Consider the following 18,888-nt stretch of genomic DNA (forward strand, 5'->3'; position numbering starts at 1 on the left):
GACATCCGGCCGGATCTATAAAAATTTCTCTGATCCTAGCCAGAAGGCCGGGAATCAAGAGGTGAGTGCCACAAGGTGAAGAGATAATGGTGCCCGTGCTTCAACTCGGTGAGCCCATCCTCCCAGTGAGTTTTGGCACCTCGGGGTCACCACTCCCCGAGGCACAAAAGTATCTCGGCTCTAGACCCTCTCAGCCTCATGGCGAGACCCGGAGGGAACAGGTCACATCGGGGCAATACTGACCGGTATATGCTCTTGCCACTAGAAGGCGCTGACACTAGGAAAAAAAGTCTGCTCCTCCCTGGCAGAATATACCCGCAAACTGGAAGTGAGGTAATCCGTTTTAGCTAGTGTCAGTAGGAGGCAAGACACATGTCTGGGAGCTCTCCAGACCTGGTCTTTTTTTTAAAATTATTTTCTAGTAAGGGCTCTTTAGTTAGGTTTTTCTTCCCTTTTTCAGCATGGCGCTCACTGTTCCCCCATATGCGATGAAGGGACACAGACATAGAGTTATGTACTGTTAACCCCTTCTTGCCAACAGCCAGCGCCTGGAGGTTGTACCCTGGGTCCGGGTCCCCCACTGCCCCTGCTCGCCCGCTGTCTTAGCCTGGTATGATGCAGCGTGGCCATAAGCTGGTTGAAGACGCTTGAGGTGAGGATAAAGGATGGCGTCCGCATGTGAGTATGTACCCTTTTTCCCCCCTCTCTAAAACGGGACTCTCTCCCTTATTGCTTGCTCAGGATCTCATGGAAGGGCTGTGTGTCTGCATACTAGGTCCTGTGGAGGACAGCCGTCGGCCTGCTGCTTCCAGAGGCGTTCTTTTTCGGCTCACCTCTGAAGATCCTTGCTTTTCCTCCTGTCCGCCAGCTATGTTATACGGGGGGCCCTTTTATTGTCTCCTGATATGGCACATTACATTGGGTATGTCTCATACCTACTTTTGGCTGGGTTTTTACTCTGTCATGAGCATATGTGACTCGCGGTGGCAGGTCATTGCCTGGGATTTCATGATTCCTTGGAAGATACCATGGTTACAGACAGGTCTGTCTCTCCTCTATTGCTGGTTGCCATGACATGTCTGTCATATCCGCCAGTGTTCTTGAGGTGTGCACACATTATTCTCTCCTCCACAGGCTGCCGCATCCCCGGCTACTGCGTTCCCCACATTCAGTGCGAGGTCTCTGTGGAAGTGTCCCTACGTGGACATGGATTGGACCTGCTCTCATTAGGCCAGGCAGTACTTTCGCCTGTCACTCATCTCACAACTGCTGCGTCCACGGCTGGATTACAGGACCCCACTTCTAGTGCGAGATGACCGCTGGAGTGACCTGCTGTCTACTATGGACCCATACCAGTAAGCCAGACACTGATGTATCTGCGGCTGAAGTTCTGCACAATGCACACCATGCTGGTTTACTGCGTTCTCTACTTATCAGGTCCCTCTCTTCATGTCTGCCGCTCTCACAGCTTAAGGCTGGTAACCCATTTACCCATTTTTAGTGTGTGGTTCTGAATGCGTGACCCGGTGTGACCATGGTCCCTATGCCAGATAGCCAGACTGTGTCTGCATGGCTTTTTATACCTGTTTGCCAGGCTGTATCTGCATGTTTCCTGCCACACATACATCCTTCATCTCTTGCATCTGAGACAGCAGTCCTGGTGTGTGCACCATTAGGAGATGGGGTGTGGGCATTTTCCTGCAGGTTCCAGGGCATTTCACAGCAACAGCAGCACACTCTGTTCCCCTTTCTCAGAGTGCCACGTTGGAATGCTAAGGGCATCTGTCTTCCATACTGCCGTACTTTTGGATGTCTGCAGTTCCTTGGTGTCTGCAGTCTTGGTACCCCACAACTATCGTGAGGTAACCATGTCTGTGTCCCTATGCTTAGGTCCTCTGCACGTGTGGAGCCCATCCTCCCTTCTGTTGGTGGGGTGTGCCTCGGGCCTTCCTTTGTTTTAGAGGCCTGCGGTAGTTGTGCACCTCTTTTCTAGCATGGCGCCTGTTGAGGAGACAGTCAGTTTAGCCCCCCCCCCCCCCCTCTGCTCCAGTTTTCTTTCCTAGTTTCCTGTGCAGAGTGGCTCAGGCGTCTGCTCTGTTGCCTTAGACACGATTAGGATGGCTCCGTTGGTGCCCATCTGGTCCAGGGTTCACCACGATGGGGTGTTCTCCTCAACGCTGTTGGTTGCTGTGTGTGTGTGCTTCTTACTCGCATTCATATCCATGTCTTTGTTTATTTGCGCAGCACCAGTGTCCAGGATCCCTATCCCTCCATCTCTCTGTATGTTGTCGCTGGGTTCCTGGGGGCTATGTCCACCCAGTACTTTGTCCCATTGCCGTAGGGCTGCATTTCCCTGCTACTACAGTGTCTGGCGCACTTTACAATCCCGCTTCCACAGTGTGCATGGGGATCTGAAGCTTGGCATGGTCGGTGCCTGAGTTTCCTCTCGCCCACCCCGTTTTCCTCTCCATTAGAGGGGCTTTTTGCGGAGTGCTATCTTCTGCCTAGATGGAGTCATCTCTCTATCTCTTCCCACTTTATAGGTGGGGTATCTGGCTGGGCCCTTGTTTTTTTGCTAAGAGCATTCAGAAGAGCTTTTAGCTGTCTATGCTTGTGTGCTTACTTCCCACTATTGCAACCTGGTTCTCTTCCTGGTTTTTTTTGGTATCTACTGCTGCTCATGCAGTCTTGGCGCTCTCCTCTGTTGGAGGAGTTTACGCAATCATGTATGGCTCAGCGACAGCCAGTCTAGCCACAGTCTGTTGTTTGGGTCCTGCCATTACTCTCCTCCTCCCTCGGCGCAATCACCCTGGAAGGGTGTGTTCATCCTTCCCTTGTCAGTGTCTGTTGTGCTTTACTGACATCAGTCTTCTAGAGTGACCTTCCTGTGCCCAGATGCTGGGAGTCCCTGCTGGGTCCCCCTTTTGTTTTTCCCTCCGTTCCCGTCCTGACGTGATGTTGCTTCGGAGTGCTCTGGTCCACTCGGACCGCTGGGGTCCAACTCCGGTTAGTCTCCTTGTCTTGGACACTATCCTAGACTGCTGTGGCGTGCCTTCTCTTTTTTTTTTTTTTTAGGTCGGCCATCCTTGTTCTTTGGGCCTTAGTGATTTTTGAGGTCTTGGGCATGTGTTGCTCTCCTGCCCAGGCTTCTCCATGATCCCATTGTTGGGCGGTCTTTCTGTACCGCACTTCTTCTTGTCACGACAGGGAAGTTTGTCTCCTGGAGTGTTTCTCGGCCGTTGGGTTTACGTACCCTTCAGGTGTGAGTTTTCCAGGAGACGCAGGAACCTCCGATTCCCATGTCAGTCACTCTGGGTTCTGAGATGCTCCTTTTCAGGGTCTTTGCTGCTTTTTGGCCTTTTTTCCTTCCGTGTACAGCTTCCAAGTGACTCAGGAACCTCCAGTTCCCATGTCTGTCTCTCCGGTGTTCCAGGATGCTCCTTTTCAGGGCGTTCCGTTCCTTTTTTGGCTGTTATTATTTCCGTCTCTTCGGGGTCCATGTACTCCCGAGATGGAGGGTTATCCGGATTATGGTTACGGTTATCCGGATTACACCAGTCGAGCTGATTACGCCTTCTGAGTGCTTCACGGCAGGCCCCTGGGACAGGGGTATTGGGTCTCCAGATGTTGTCATCGATCTTATGCACCAGGCCTCTACTGAGCTGGTTTCTGTCTCTTTTTTCCAGTGTTTTTCTGGTCTCCACCTTTTGTGGTCGCCTTCTGCTTTGGCGTACGCTGCTCTCCCTGGCGCCTTTCCGCCATGTTCTCTTGAATCGGTCGACCCTGGATGTGCCCTTTTTCCATTTTTGTTTCCCAGCCGGGCTAGCATTCTGTCTGGTTCTGTGTTCCTTGTTGTTGATTTCCTACTTCTTTTCAGGATGGTTCTGGCCCTTCTGGATTCCTAGTTGACTTTTTCTTGTCTCTCTATGTGGACCATACGTTTAGTCTCTGCAAAGGATGATCCCTTCCTTTGGCGTCCTAGTCCATCTCCATGGACTGGGGATCTTCTGGGAGCTCAGTTTCTGGACCTCGGTTGTCTCTGGCCTGCACCCCTTACAGACGAGTGGGTTCAGTCTCTGGACTGATTCCCTTTCTCTAGTGGTTGTTATTCCCACCCTAAGGGACTGCTTTGGTACGCCCCATCAGTATAGGTGTCTCCCAATGAAGAGCGACCGAGGAAAAGGAGATTTTTTTGTACTTACCGTAAAATCTCTTTCTCGTAGCCTTCATTGGGGGACACCGCACCCACCCATATCTTAATTTTTTGTCTGGATGATCTTTTCTTGTTCTTTATCCATGATTTTTTTCAGGCTACTTCGGACATATGTCTTTGTTGGCTTCTCCTACTGCTTTGTGACAAAACTGATTACTTCACTTCCAGTGGGCAGGTATTTCCTGCCAGGGAGGAGACAGATTTTTTTTTTCCTAGGGCCAGCGCCTCCTAGTGGCAACAGGATATACCCATCAGTATTGGTGTCCCATATAAAGGCTGCGAGAAAGAGATTTTATGGTGAGTACAAAAAAATCTCCTTTTTTTCTTCCTCTCGTTCTCCTTGACACTCTGCAGGAAGCAGTCTCTGCTCTTGGTCTAGCTAATATTCTTCACAGATGTTGTTTCTCTTAGCAGGGATCTTACCCTTGATGTCCTTGTTCACAATAATACCCACATAATGCTGTGTAACTTTGTAAATCCTGCCAGTTTTGCCATGGTATGTCCATACCCTTAATATGGCGCCCATACCCTTAACGTCTACAATATCGCCCTTGTAGATGCACATGTATATTTACAAAGGGACTCCATGTTTATCGAAGGGTCTAGAGAACGTATACTGGGTTTCTCGCCTTTTCCCCCCTTCTAAAGATGGCGAGTTCAGTGGAAAGCTATGTAATTCAGTGTTTCACAAAAACGATTTCCTATGTAATTTTTCAAATAACGGGCCAAATGTCATAATCACAACATCATTATCTATGTCTACAGTGGTGTTCTTACATAATTGCTTTACCTAATGCTAACATTTTCCCTGTGCTATGAAAAAGATACTGCACCTTTTTGTGCTGCTGTGTACCAGTCCTGTCAGGATTACATTTGGCACCCATGCAACACAATTTTTTTTTTTTTAAAACAGGTGCGTGCCTTGTGACGATCATTAGGGACAAATATGATGTAGAAATGACAAATTTTGTTTTTACCGAGTGGTTTTATGTTGAGTACAACACCTTGTAGTGCAAAGGAATGAAGACAGTCAGCAGCCTGGAGGTCCCTCCGGCATCTAAGGGCATCCACCAGTATGGTATGAAGATGAGGAGTACAAAGTCCGTACTTGCAGGGAAAAATGGGACATCACACAAGACCCCTCTGAATACAAATAGTGGATTTTAATTGATACAGTTCAACACACGGAACAAGCATTTCCAGCCCGGACCGAGCTCTTCATCAGGTATACACAATAGTACAAGGACCGAACAATTTATGGGCAATAGTGTATCAGTTCTGGGTCATCGGGCTCAGAATGGAACCAGATCACTATGTTAACACATTTTAATAAAAATAAAAATAAAATGTGTTAACATAGTGAGCTGGTTTCGTTCCTTGTTCTGTGCATTACATTGGCCCTCATTTACTATTGCAAACCCGACATGTTTTGTCGGGTTGTGCGCCAGATTCTGCGCCAGATTTTCCGCCAGAATTTGCGCCAAATTGAAAAAACTCTGACTAACTCTCCATTTTGCTAAGAAAACCTGAAAAGGGGGCTTGGCCGCCGGGGGAAAGGGGGCGTGGTCTCCAAAAAGGGGCGTGTTCCCGACATTTTCACAAAAGCTCAACATATTTACTAAGGTTTCCACATAAAATGTGGTGGATTTGAGCTGAGGAAAACCTGACAGATCAGACAGAGCATGTGTAAAAAAAGGAAAATGTAGGGAAACCTTAGTAAATACCATGGAAAATGAATTGTAGGGAATTAAAACCCACAAAGAAACCTACACAACACTCTTAGTAAATAAGGGCCATTGTCTTGTATTTGGTTTGCCCTGTGTGAGGCCCCTTTTTTCTCTGTAGGGACTCCTGTACTCCTCATCTTCAGTTGGTAACTGAAGGCCTCCTTGGTTTGCCTGTTAGAGCTCTGTGCAGGCGATCTTCCTTCACTTCTCTGTGCAGGCGATCTTCCTTCACTTCATCTTTTCCCATTTTTTGAGTAAAAAAATCTAAATATAAAACAAAACCGTATCCGAGGCAAAACGGATGCAACCGTACACAACATTTGGAATACGGTTTACAATGCATTCTCTATGCATACGGTTTCGGATACAGTCGTATACGTTTTTTTGCGGAAAACAATATACGGTTACCATATTTGAAAAACGTGGTGTGAACCCAGCCTAACAAGGGAAAATAAAATCTTACCACCCTCACACAGCTCAGACAAACAGATAAAAAATGTAATAAATAAAAAACTTGTAGTGATTATATTTGGCAATATATGTAACTTTTCTTGATGTTGTGCAGTTGCATTTTTTTCATTTTCATTCCATAATTTTTCTTGGGCTTGCAATACATTTTATGGTGAAATGATGGGGGGGTGTTAAAAAGTACAACTTGACCCTCAAAATGTAAACCCACATGTGACTTTTACAATGCAAGTAGGAGGGGAATGGGGCAAAAAATATAAATTACTGTGGTGGGAATAGGTTAAAGAAGATAAAAACATATATTTAATCCAAAGCATATAAAATCCAGAAAATGGTTGAAAGCTATGTTACACTTGTAGAAAAAAAAGAGCTTCTTCAGGGTCCTGTACAGTACACTATAAACCGTAAAGTTAAAATGGAGCCATCCTCACCAAATGTGAACACCTCACTATTGTAGGGCAGTGCAGAACATATAATGTAGATCTCTGTCTGCTGTGTATGGTTAACATAGCAGACAGTCTTTGTCCCCTGTGGAGCTGAGCTCATGGAAAACTGACCATTAGAGATGCATGCAAAAGGAAAAATGCTAATTTATGCAAGGTGCAAGTCATATAGTAGCCATAAATACAGTTATTCTTATGTGTACCGTATATACTCGAGTATAAGCCGAGCACTGCTGGATGATGTCGAAGGCTGCAGTGGTCTTCAACCTGCGGACCTCCAGAGGTTTCAAGACTAAAACTACCAGCAAGCCCGGACAGTAGTTTTGAAACCTCTGGAGGTCCGCAGGTTGAAGACCACTGTATCAGACATTGACAAGCGGTGATGATGAAGGTGTGGGGGGGAGGGGTGTCGGGGCTGATGACAAGGGGATGATGAAGGGGGGTGTGGGATGATAAGAGGATGATGAAAGGGGGGGGATGATGACAAGGGGATGATGAAGGGGGGGTGTGGGATGATGACAAGGGGATGATGTCAAGGGGATGATGAAGAGGGGGTGTGGGATGATGACAAGGGGATGATGAAGGGGGGTGTGGGATGATGACAAGGGGATGATGATGATGATGATGAGGGGGGGGTGGGATGATGACAGGGTAATGATGAAGGGCGGGATGATGGCATGTGATGATGATGAAGGGGAATGATGACAGGGTGATGATGATGAGGGTGTTAATTAGGGATCGACCGATATCGTGTTTTTTTTGGCCGATACCGATAATCGGTGGAGGTTAGGGCCGATAACTTATAACGATATTCCGGTATAAGTTATCGGCTATTTATCCCCCAGCAACACCGCTGCGACGCGGGCGGTGCGGGGGGCGAGGCATTATTGGCTTATCGGCAAGGTAATTGCCGATACCGATAATGCCCAAAATCGTGATTATTGGCCAAAAATATCGGCCATACCGATAATCGGTCGATCTCTAGTGTTAATGACGGGGGTCTGGATGATGACGGGGGGATGATGTATTTCCCACCCTAGGCTTATACTCGAGTCAATAACTTTTCCTGGGATTTTGGGGGGAAATTAGGGGCCTCGGCTTATATTCGGGTCGGCTTATACTCGAGTATATACGGTACATACACAACAGCTTGTTCTGTTAAGTTACCAGAAATGATAGTGATGCTTTGATCTGTTTTTCGTAGCTTACCTTTTGAATACAATTTAGGAAAATATGTAATCTGTCCTAACATTCCTTCACTTCTGAGTGTAACTTTACATTTGTTATTATTATTATTATTGTTCCTTTTATATTTGTTATGTGATCTAATATAACTTTTTTTTTTTTTTTTACTTGTAGCATCTTCCGGAGACCCTATTTTACATCTAGATTCCTGCCTGCATTGCTGGCCCCCAGAATCGTTAGTATATGTCATATGAACCATAATATGAAGCCTTTTTTACCCATTATGTGAAGCCTTTTTTTACTTACTTTTGAATTGATATCTCTTTCTTCCTACAAAGTTTTAGATGCCAGTGATTTTTTTTAAACATGTAACACCAGTTTAGATCTGTATAAAAAGTTAAGCAACATTGTAGATCCTTTTTATGATTACTTTTATTGAGCGATTTCAGATAATTTCCTGCAACGTTGTCATGTATATGCATAGCTGCTTTAAAAAATTTCTGTCAAGTGTTCAGTATGGGCCTTCCTTCAGACATAATATTTTGTTTGCTGATTTTTTGCCTGAAACAACTGGACAACATTTTTTTTTTATTACCCAAAATAGTATATATTAGTATAGGCGATTTCCTTTTTTTTAATTAATTTATTTATTTTTAACCTTTTTTAGTTAAGTTCAGCATGCTTGATTCTGCCCATTCTTGTGTAACTTGCATCTAAGCTACCACAACACACTACTCACCCCTGAGGACAATTTAGCAGAATTCTGAATTTCCCTTTACAAGTTAATTGAAAAGAAAACATCACAGAATCACTCAGTTGTGGAATGCTGTAATTTAGTTTCATTTAAAGAGACTCTGACTGCTAGTTCATTCGCACTATACCCATATAATGGTTTATAGTGTGGGTGAACAGCTGTAAAATAAGGGTTTACTCACAAAAATCTGTGCAGAGATATGCTTGTAAATCGATTTATCACTAATGTCCCTCAGCGCCGGCTGGCTGAGCTCCCCTGCCTCATCTATATTAACTCCCTGGCCTACCCCGGCTTCATTATGCAAATTCTTCCACTCTCACATCGCTATGATGTTAGAGCCGGCGGGGGAGGTGAGCGTGTCTCTATGTGCCCCTGAAGCCTCGCTACACCTGACTTCCGGCTGTAGAAAAGCAGCGGTGCCTGCGCTCACCTCCCCCCTGCAGACTCTCATTACCTAGTGATGTGAGAGGGAGGAATTTGCATAATGAAGCAGGGTGGGGGAGTGAATATAGATGAGACAGGGGAGCTTGGCCAGCCGGCTCCCCGCCTCCGATGCGCACAGGGACACATTTGGAATAAAACTATTTACAAGCATAACTCTGCACAGAAGCAACGGATTTCAGTGAGTGACCCCTTATTTACAGCTATTTGCCCACACTATAACCCAGTATATTAGGTTTTGTGCAGGTGAACTAACTGTCAGATACTTTTTAATTGTGCATTTTTTACCTAGTCTTGTGCATTTTTTTACCTAGTCTTTGCTTGTTCTTGTTGCTTTATATCAACCTTGCATTTATTTATTTTTTAGCTCCCAGTGGTTCCAGACTCGCTTATGTTACTCATTGATGCACTAAAAAGGTCAGAAAGGGGCTAATGTTTGTGTATTAATGTGCTTAATATAGGAATTACAATGCACATTTCCTCCCTTATCTAGCACCTGTCTTCTAAGCTGTACAATACAACATTTCTAAACATATGTATGGAAAGCAGAGGTGGTGATGTGATCACTTAGTGCCACTCATAGGGAATGATATAGTGTAGAAAGAATTTCATATAGTAAATTTTTTTTTAAACCCCTTAAGGACATAGGGCGTACAGGTACTCCCTGACGTCCTGGTACTTAAGGACACAGGGCATACCTGTACGCCTGTGGGAATTTCTGAAATCATTCAGCAGGCATCCCGTGACAATGCCCAGGGGGGGTCCTGAGAACCCCCATGCCGGCGATCGAATTCACACCGGCGATTTGCTGCGATTCCGGTCATACGGGTCACCTGTGACCCGATGACCCGGAATTAGAAGGTGATCGATGGTGTACTATACACCGCCAATCACCTCCTGTAGCTAGGGGGAGGTGGCGATCCCATCACCTCCCCAGGAGCGCTGCTATTGGTCAGACGATTGTCCGACCAATAGCAGCCGGCAGAGGAGGAGTTAATGTCCCCTTCTCTCAGCCCTGCTTGCCCACCGCATTCAGTCAGCGGGCAGAGCTGTGAGAAGGAGCCAGGGACCACCCCCCCCCTGTGAAGATCTGTGCCCCTCAGGTCTGAAGAGATGGTGTGTAGTGCATGGTGAGATTGATAGTAAAGGGACAGGTAGGTAGTAAAAAGTGTCGTCCCCCCCCCCGACTCCATAATTGGCCAGCAGGGGTCCGCCGCATATTTTGCAACGCGGGCCCTATTAGGGGTTCAGGGCGCTGCATTTGGCCCACCTTTATTTATTCTTTGGCCGCAGCGTTTCCCCCCGCCCCCCCAATATAACGGTGTGAGTTATAATCACACACCGTTATATATAAGTTACACACACACACACACACACACACACACACACACACACACACACACACACTACATACTCCCCACGCGTACACACCCTCAGAAAAAGGATAATGCACAATCATCAGGGACCGTGGGTAGGGCAGAATCCACCACTTAGGAGCCTACGTTGTTTTGAAATCCTGAAGGATCCATGTTTGTACAAAGCATCAACTCACATGGGGGGGAAGAAATGTGCTTAGGACAAACTCAACATGCTCAGCAGAGCACGCCCTAATGTGGGGGGTAGCTGAACTAGAACAACTAGCCACAGGGAATGACCCAACAGCCCAGTTACCTCATAGGAGGCAGACCCCAAAAATACAGGAAGCCCCTTCAGGCAACCCATACTGGCTGAAAGAGAGCAAAGAGAAAAAAACAGTGCAAGGTTAACCCGTACAGGACCTAGGGCGTATGCATACGCCTTCTGTACCTGGGTCTTAAGGAATTCCAGTCCCTGCAATTTGCGCAATTCCGGGTCTTACGGGTCACGTTTGACCCGATGACCCGGAGATACAAGGTGATCGGGGGTGTAGAATACACCCCCTATCACCTACTGTATCTATGGGGAGGTGGCGATTTCGCCACCCCCCAGGAGAGCTGCTATTGGCTGGACGATCGTCCAGCCAATAGCAGCCGGCAGGGGAGGGGTTAAACGGCATCCTCTGCAGCGCTGACCGTTAGCTGGGTTCAGTCAGCGGTCAGAGCTGCAAGAGGAGCCAGGGACCCCCCCCCCCCCCCCCCTCTGCACCCATCGGATACACAGGAGACCCGAAGATCCCCTAGATCAGGGACAGAATCAACCAGAGGGAAAGGTAGGGAAATCCATGTAATAAAGTAACCCCCCCCCCCCCCCCATGACCCCCTAATAGGGCTCAAGAGTACGCCACATTTTTTTTTGCGTGACCCGGGCCCTATTAGGGGTTCAGGGCGCTGCGATTTGTCCCCCCCCCCCCCCCTTTTTTTTGGCCGCAGCGGGTTTTTTTTTTTTTTGCTCATATAACGGTGTGTGATTACTAATCACACACCGTTATACATAGTTACACCAAGCACTCACTACACACTCCCCCAATCCCCTCCCCCCTCCACTGTAGATAAAAGGCGATGGCTCGCCGGGCATTTTCGGTGGCCTCCGAATCTGAATCTGCCAGTGGGGACGAGGAAGATCCAACATTCCTGTGTTCTTCCTTGTCCTCCTCATCATCTAGTAGTGATGATGAGCCCCCCAGAAGGCGGCAGAGACGCCGCCAGGCGAGGCCACGCACCCCCCATGAAAGTGCCCCAGTGGCTGGCACTAGTGCGAGTGGTGATGTCGCTCGTACTAGGAGTCCGACCCCCCAGGCGAATTTACCGGAGCTCCCTTCTGGTGAACCTGTCTGGAGACCCCCAGAGGGTTATCAGCCACGGGTTCCGGAGTATGTTGGCGACTCCGGAATCCGGATTGACATGGCTGGGTTCACTGAATTTGACTATTTCAGTTATTTTTTCAGTGACAGCCTGGTCAATCTAATGGTGGAGCAGACGAATCTGTACGCCAGGCAGTTCATCGCCCACCACCCAGATTCTTTTTTGGCCAGGTCCAATGATTGGTACGCCGTCAGTGCAGCAGAAATGAGGACATTTTGGGGCCTTTTGCTGCATATGGGCCTGGTCAAAAAGCCCAGTGTCAGGCAGTACTGGAGCGGGGACATCTTCTACCAGACAGTATGGCCATGACACGTAAGCGGTTCGAGGCTATTTGGAAATGCCTTCATTATGCAGATAATGAGGCATGCCCACCCCGAGGTGATCCCGCCCATGACCGGCTTTACAAAGTGAGGCCGGTCATCGATCACTTTGGGGCCAAATTTTTGGAGGCCTACGTACCGCTTAGGGAGCTCTCGGTTGATGAGTCTCTTATCAGTTTTAAGGGGAGACTCATATTCCGCCAGCATATTCCCTCGAAGCGGGCGCGGTATGGCGTGAAGCTCTCTATACTTTTTGAGAGTACCTCCGGGTACACTTACAAGTTTAGAGTGTATGAGGGACTAGATTCCCGTATTGAACCCCCAGATTGATCCCCCACTCTGGGTGTTAGCAGGAAAATCGTTTGGGACCTTATGTACCCATTGCTGGATAAGGGTTACCACGTGTACGTGGACAACTTTTATACCAGCATCCCTCTCTTAACATCCCTTGCCGCCAGATCCACGTCCGCTTGTGGGACTGTGCGGAGAAACCAGAGAGGCCTCCCTCTAAATTTGATCCATACACCTATTCCCAAGTTTGAGTCCCGTGCCCTTACCTATGAAAACCTGTTGCTGGTCAAGTATAAGAGGGATGTCCTTATGCTGACCACTATTCATGGTAACGGCAGCTCACCTGTCCCTGTGCGAGGTACCACAACAACGGTCCTCAAGTCTGATTGTATTCTGGACTACAATCAGTATATGGGGGGGAGTTGATCTCTCAGATCAAGTCCTCAAGCCATACATGGCCATGCGGAAAACACGTGTATGGTACAAAAAAGTTGCAGTCTACATGGTACAGGTTGCCAAGTACAACTCTTTTGTACTGTACCGGAATGCTGGCAGCACAGGGACATACCTCCAGTTCCAAGAAGAAGTCCTAAAGGTCCTGATCTTTGCTGACCGGGAAAGAGCAGGCCGGACTTCCCAAGAAACTGGAGTTATAGGTGCCAGGATCGTCCCAGGCCAACACTTTCCAGGTGAGGTCCCCCACACTGGAAAGAAGGGACGATCCCAGAAAAAATGCAGTGTGTGTAACAGGAGGGGGATACGGAAAGACACCACCACTCAGTGTGACACTTGCCCCCGATCATCCGGGCCTCTGCATTAAGGACTGCTTCAGGGAGTATCACACTTCCATGGAGTACTAAATTTTACCTCTTCATTAAAATTTTCCATAATTTGACCCCAATGTACCAAGTCCAGAGTACATTCCAAATTTTAACCCCATAAAACCACTAAGTTGCCCAAAAAAACTATTTAATAAAAAACAAAAAATACAAACTGATAAGACCTCTGGGGGTATTTTTTTCCAAAAATGGGTCATGGGTCACTGAGTCATTATCATCGGGGACTTTTTATGTTGCCTCAAATGCGCAGCGCTCTCTCTCCACCTGAGCGGGGTGCGCATTTGAGTGAACAGGTTAGGGACGGCCACACACGTCATATTCCCTGAATGATGATTCAGAGCATAGGGTTTGGGGTGGGCATATTTTTTTGTTTTGGCTACGCTCTGGGTCATCATTCTGGGAACATAACCTGTTTTATAATTTTATGTCCCACTGTACCCCTTGTTAGTTATTAGTGTACCCCATATAATGCCCCTTGAGGGGGGGTCCCACTGTTCTGGCTCCATAGGCAGCTGTCTAGAAGCTCCAGGCCCATGACTGCCCTCCTGTTCCTCCGTGACCAGTGAGCAGAGTCGATCTACGCCCAGATATGAGGTATGGCCTTACTCCAAAGAAATGTATTTACAATTTTTTTTTTTTTTTTTGCTGTTCTGGCACTAAATGTGACATGCCCCCCCATTTCAGCAAAATGTGACTCCTTCTCTTCTGAGCATTGTAGTGTACCAGCTGAGCCCTTGACATCCACACATGGGGTACTTCCATACTCAGAAGAGATGGGGTTATACATTTTGGGGGACATTTTCTCCTATTACACCTTGTAAAAATGTAAAATTTTTGGAAAAACTGCATTTTAGTAAAAAAAATAAAAAAAAATAAAAATTCATTTACACATCCAAAGTTGTCAAACACCTGTGGGGTGTTAAGGCTCACTGTACCCCTTGTTACGTTCCTTGAGGGGTGTAGTTTCCAAAATAGTATGCCATGTTGGTTTTTTTCTTGCTGTCCTGCACCATAGGGGCTTCCTAAATGGGACATGCCCCCCCAAAACCATTTCAGCAAAATTTGATTTGCAAAAGCCAAATATGACTCCTTCTATTCTGAGGATTGTAGTGCGCCCGCAGGGCACTTGACCTCCACATATGTGGTGTTTCCATACTCAGAAGAGATGGGGTTACAAATTTTGGGGGGCATTTTCTCCTATTAACCCTTGTAAAAATTTGGAGGAAAACTAGAATTTTAGTGGGAAAAAAAAGAAAATCATTTACACGTCCAACTTTAACAAAAGTCGTGAAACCCCTGTGGGGTGTTAAGGCTCACTGGATTCCTTGTTACGTTCCTTGAGGGGTGTAGTTTCCAAAATAGTATGCCATGTGGTTTTTTTTTTTTTTGCTGTCCTGACACCATAGGGGCTTCCTAAATGCAACATGCCCCCAGAAACCATTTCAGAAAAACTCACTCTCCAAAGTCACTCTGTCGTTCCTTCCCTTCTGAGCCCTCTACTGCGCCCGCCGAACACTTGACATACACATGAGGTATTTCCTTACTCGAGAGAAATTGGGTTACACATTTTAGGAAGATTTCTCTACTTTTACCCCTTGTAAAAATTCAAAAAATGGGTCTACAAGAACATTCGAGTGTAAAAAATGAAGATTTTGAATTTTCTGTGAAACACCTAAAGGGTTAACAAACCTTTTGAATGTCATTTTGAATACTTTGAGGGGTGCAGTTTTTATAATAGGGTAATTTGTGGGGCATTTCTAATATAAAAGCCCTTCAAATCCACTTCAAATCTGAACTGAGAAACCTGAAAAATTTCGATTTTGAAAATTTTGTGAAAAATTGGAAAATTGCTGCTATACTTTGAAGCCCTCTGATGTCTTCCAAAAGTAAAAACATTTCAACTTTATGATGCAAACATAAAGTAGACATATTGTATATGTGAATCACTATATAATTTATTTGGAATATTCATTTTCCTTATAAGCAGAGAGCTTCAAAGTTAAAAAAAAAAAATGCTAAATTTTTAATTTTTTCATCAAATTTTGCAATTTTTCACCAAGAAACGATGCAAATATCAACAAAATGTTACCACTAACATAAAGTAGAATATGTCACGAAAAAACAATCTCTGAATCAGAATGAAAGGTAAAAGCATCCCAGAGTTATTAATGCTGAAAGTGAAAGTGGTCAGATGTTCAAAAAATGGCCGGGTCCTACAGTGAAAATTGGCTGGGTCCTTAAGGGGTTAAAGGGGTATTCCAGGCCAAAACTTTTTTTTATATATCAACTGGCTCCGGAAATAAAGATAAAGCTCCCCCAATGTGTTCTTGTAGCAATATAAAGGTACTGTGAAAATAACTCCGTCTTATAGCTAACTTGTAGCTTTGTGTAGTATAATAGGTATTATTAGCTGCTGTGTAGCTAACACTCAATAAATTGATACAATCTCACTCTTTGTAAGCACACTGTTAAACTGGCATAGTAAAAGTTTGTTCCTCCTGAAAGAAAATCCGTTCTGAGGGAATATCACACTTTATGGATGTTGTGCAGCTTTCTCCAGGGCTATGCCCCGAGGAAAGAGGGTCCCTATGGAGATGAAGAGATTGTTTCCAGGTGTGATAGAAGTGAGAAAGTTGAGTATATTGCCAAGACTGGGCCGCCGTTGTGGGCGAACCCCGCAGTATCTCCGCTACAGATTTAAAGGGGTATTCCAGGCAAAACCTTTTTTTTATATATATATATCAACTGGCTCCGGAAAGTTAAACAGATTTGTAAATTACTTCTATTAAAAAATCTTAATCCTTCCAATAGTTATTAGACAGAAAACAACAACTCAACTTCAGAAGCTAATAACTATTGGAAGGATTAATAGAAGTAATTTACAAATCTGTTTAACTTTCCGGAGCCAGTTGATATATATATAAAAAAATGTTTTGCCTGGAATACCCCTTTAAATCTGTAGCGGAGATACTGCGGGGTTCGCCCACAATGGCGGCCCAGTCTTGGCAATATACTCAACTTTCTCACTTCTATCACACCTGGAAACAATCTCTTCATCTCCATAGGGACCCTCTTTCCTCGGGGCATAGCCCTGGAGAAAGCTGCACAACATCCATAAAGTGTGATATTCCCTCAGAACGGATTTTCTTTCAGGAGGAACAAACTTTTACTATGCCAGTTTAACAGTGTGCTTACAAAGAGTGAGATTGTATCAATTTATTGAGTGTTAGCTACACAGCAGCTAATAATACCTATTATACTACACAAAGCTACAAGTTAGCTATAAGACGGAGTTATTTTCACAGAACCTTTATATTGCTACAAGAAGACATTGGGGGAGCTTTATCAAAATCTGTGCAGAGGAACAATGGTGCGGTTGCCCATAGCAACCAGATTGCTTCTTTGATTTTTCACAGGCCTCTTTAAAAATGAAAGAAGTGAGCTGATTGGTTGCTATGGGCAACTGCACCACTCTTCCTCTGCACAAGTTTTGATATATCTCCCCCATTGAACCTTATTTACTATTTTAAAGCCACCATGTTTTGTTGGGTTGTGCGCCAGATTCTGCGACCGAAATTGCACCAGAATAAAAAAAATTTAAATCCCCTGACCGACTCTCCATTTTACTTAGAAAACACAAAAAAGGGGACGTGACAGCCGAAAAGGGGACGTGTTGCCGACATTTTTGAAAAATCCCAATATATAATATATTTATAGGTTTTCACAGAAAATGTGGTGAATTTGAGCCAAGGAAAACCCCACAGCTCAGCGCAAGTGTAAAAAAATGAATTGGTAAATACAGTGGAAAATAGGGCCATAGTGTTTCTATTGTGTTTCTATTGTGTTTCTATTTTATTTCCACACCATAAGAAAAACTGTTTTTAGGAGGTTATTATTTTATCAGTATTATCATTTTACCATTATTTATTAGTATTTACCCATCCATGCTATAGATTTTATATGATATCATTTACCCATTAAGAGAGGTTACCACAAGGGCACTGCTGTATCCCTCATTTTATCTGTATCTATGGATTAACACAATGGTCTATTCACACCTGTTCCTTACCTAACTACATCTGTGCCTTCACTTTTCTCGTATATTTCTCCTTTTTTTCTTTTCTTTCTCTTATCTCTTTTCATTTTCTTTTTTCTCTTACCAGATAGCCCAATTAGAAAGCACCTGAGGACTGTACAAATTTATTTTATTTTTTTTTCATTTTTGAATGTACGCTTTGGTTGGGCACATTGGGTATTGTGTGCCATACCGTTAAAAAAGTCCCATGCCGAGAAGTACAGAAAAACTTATCTCCTATCCACAGGATAGGGGATAAGTTTTAGATCTTGTGGGGGGGGGGGGGGGGTCTGACCGCTGTGGCCCCTACGATCTGTTCGGAGCTCTCCCCTAGAGCGGTGCATCGCGACCCTCACCCCAAGCGGGGGTTGTTATGCCCCCTCCATATATCTCTATGGGAGAGCCGAAGACTGCTGTACGGCTTTCCCATAGAGATATATGGATCTTTTCTGTACTTTTAGGCATGCCTTCTCCTTTAACCTTGTAAGTTTGTAGATCTGCACCTTGTCTCCTTTTTATCATAGTAAAATGTATAGAATCTTCATGGCAGTCACATACAGATGGGAAGAGAATACATCTCTGTGCCTAGTAACACTATGGAAGGAAAACGGGTGAAAGGGTTACCAATTCAGCAAAAGTTCACCAGTACATAGAAGTTGTATCCTTACATTAAATTCAAGAATGGTGAGGGAGAGTGGAAATTTTTTAGAGCCATCCACAGGTAAGGCCACTCTGAGTCGAATTCTTTGACAACATTCAAGGACACTAGGATCCTGAATCAGACATTAATATGGGTAGAATGAGAAATATAGTTACATAGTTAGTACGGTTGAAAAAAGACATACGTCCATCAAGTTCAACCAGGGAATTGAAGGGTAGGGGTGTGGCGCGATATTGGGGAAGGGATGGGATTTTATATTTATTCATAAGCATTAATGTTATTTTGTTCCAGAAATGTATCTAACCCTGCTTTAAAGCTGTTAAATTTTCCTGCTCTGACCAGTTCCTGAGGTAGACTGTTCCATAAGTTCACAGTTCTTATGGTAAAGAAGGCGTGTCGCCCCTTGAGACTAAACCTTTTCTTCTCCAGACGGAGGGAGTGCCCCCTCGTCCTTTCGGGGGGGTTTAACCTGGAACAGTTTTTCTCCATATTTTTTTGTATGGGCCATTAATATACTTATATACATTTATCATATCCCCCCTTAAACGTCTCTTCTCAAGACTATAGAATTGTAACTCCTTTAATTGCTCCTCATAACAAAGATGTTCCAAGCCCCATATTAGTTTAGTCGCACGTCTCTGCACCCTTTCCAGCTCCACAGTGTCCCTTTTATGGACTGGTGCCCAAAACT

At 45.2% G+C, this 18,888-nt stretch overlaps 1 protein-coding gene across 2 annotated transcripts in view; it reads left to right on the top strand.

Annotated features, from left to right (window-relative positions):
- The window catches only part of FANCA (FA complementation group A), a 170,460-nt gene that overhangs the window by 75,896 nt on the left and 75,676 nt on the right, over window positions 1-18,888 (top strand). For both annotated transcript variants that reach the window (XM_056525988.1, XM_056525989.1), the window contains 2 exons: window positions 8,211-8,271; window positions 9,599-9,648. In XM_056525988.1, coding sequence (XP_056381963.1) covers window positions 8,211-8,271; window positions 9,599-9,648 — 111 coding nt within the window. The remainder of the gene's footprint in view (window positions 1-8,210; window positions 8,272-9,598; window positions 9,649-18,888) is intronic.

Source organism: Hyla sarda, chromosome 6 (assembly GCF_029499605.1).
Source record: "Hyla sarda isolate aHylSar1 chromosome 6, aHylSar1.hap1, whole genome shotgun sequence".
Taxonomy (NCBI): domain Eukaryota; kingdom Metazoa; phylum Chordata; class Amphibia; order Anura; family Hylidae; genus Hyla; species Hyla sarda.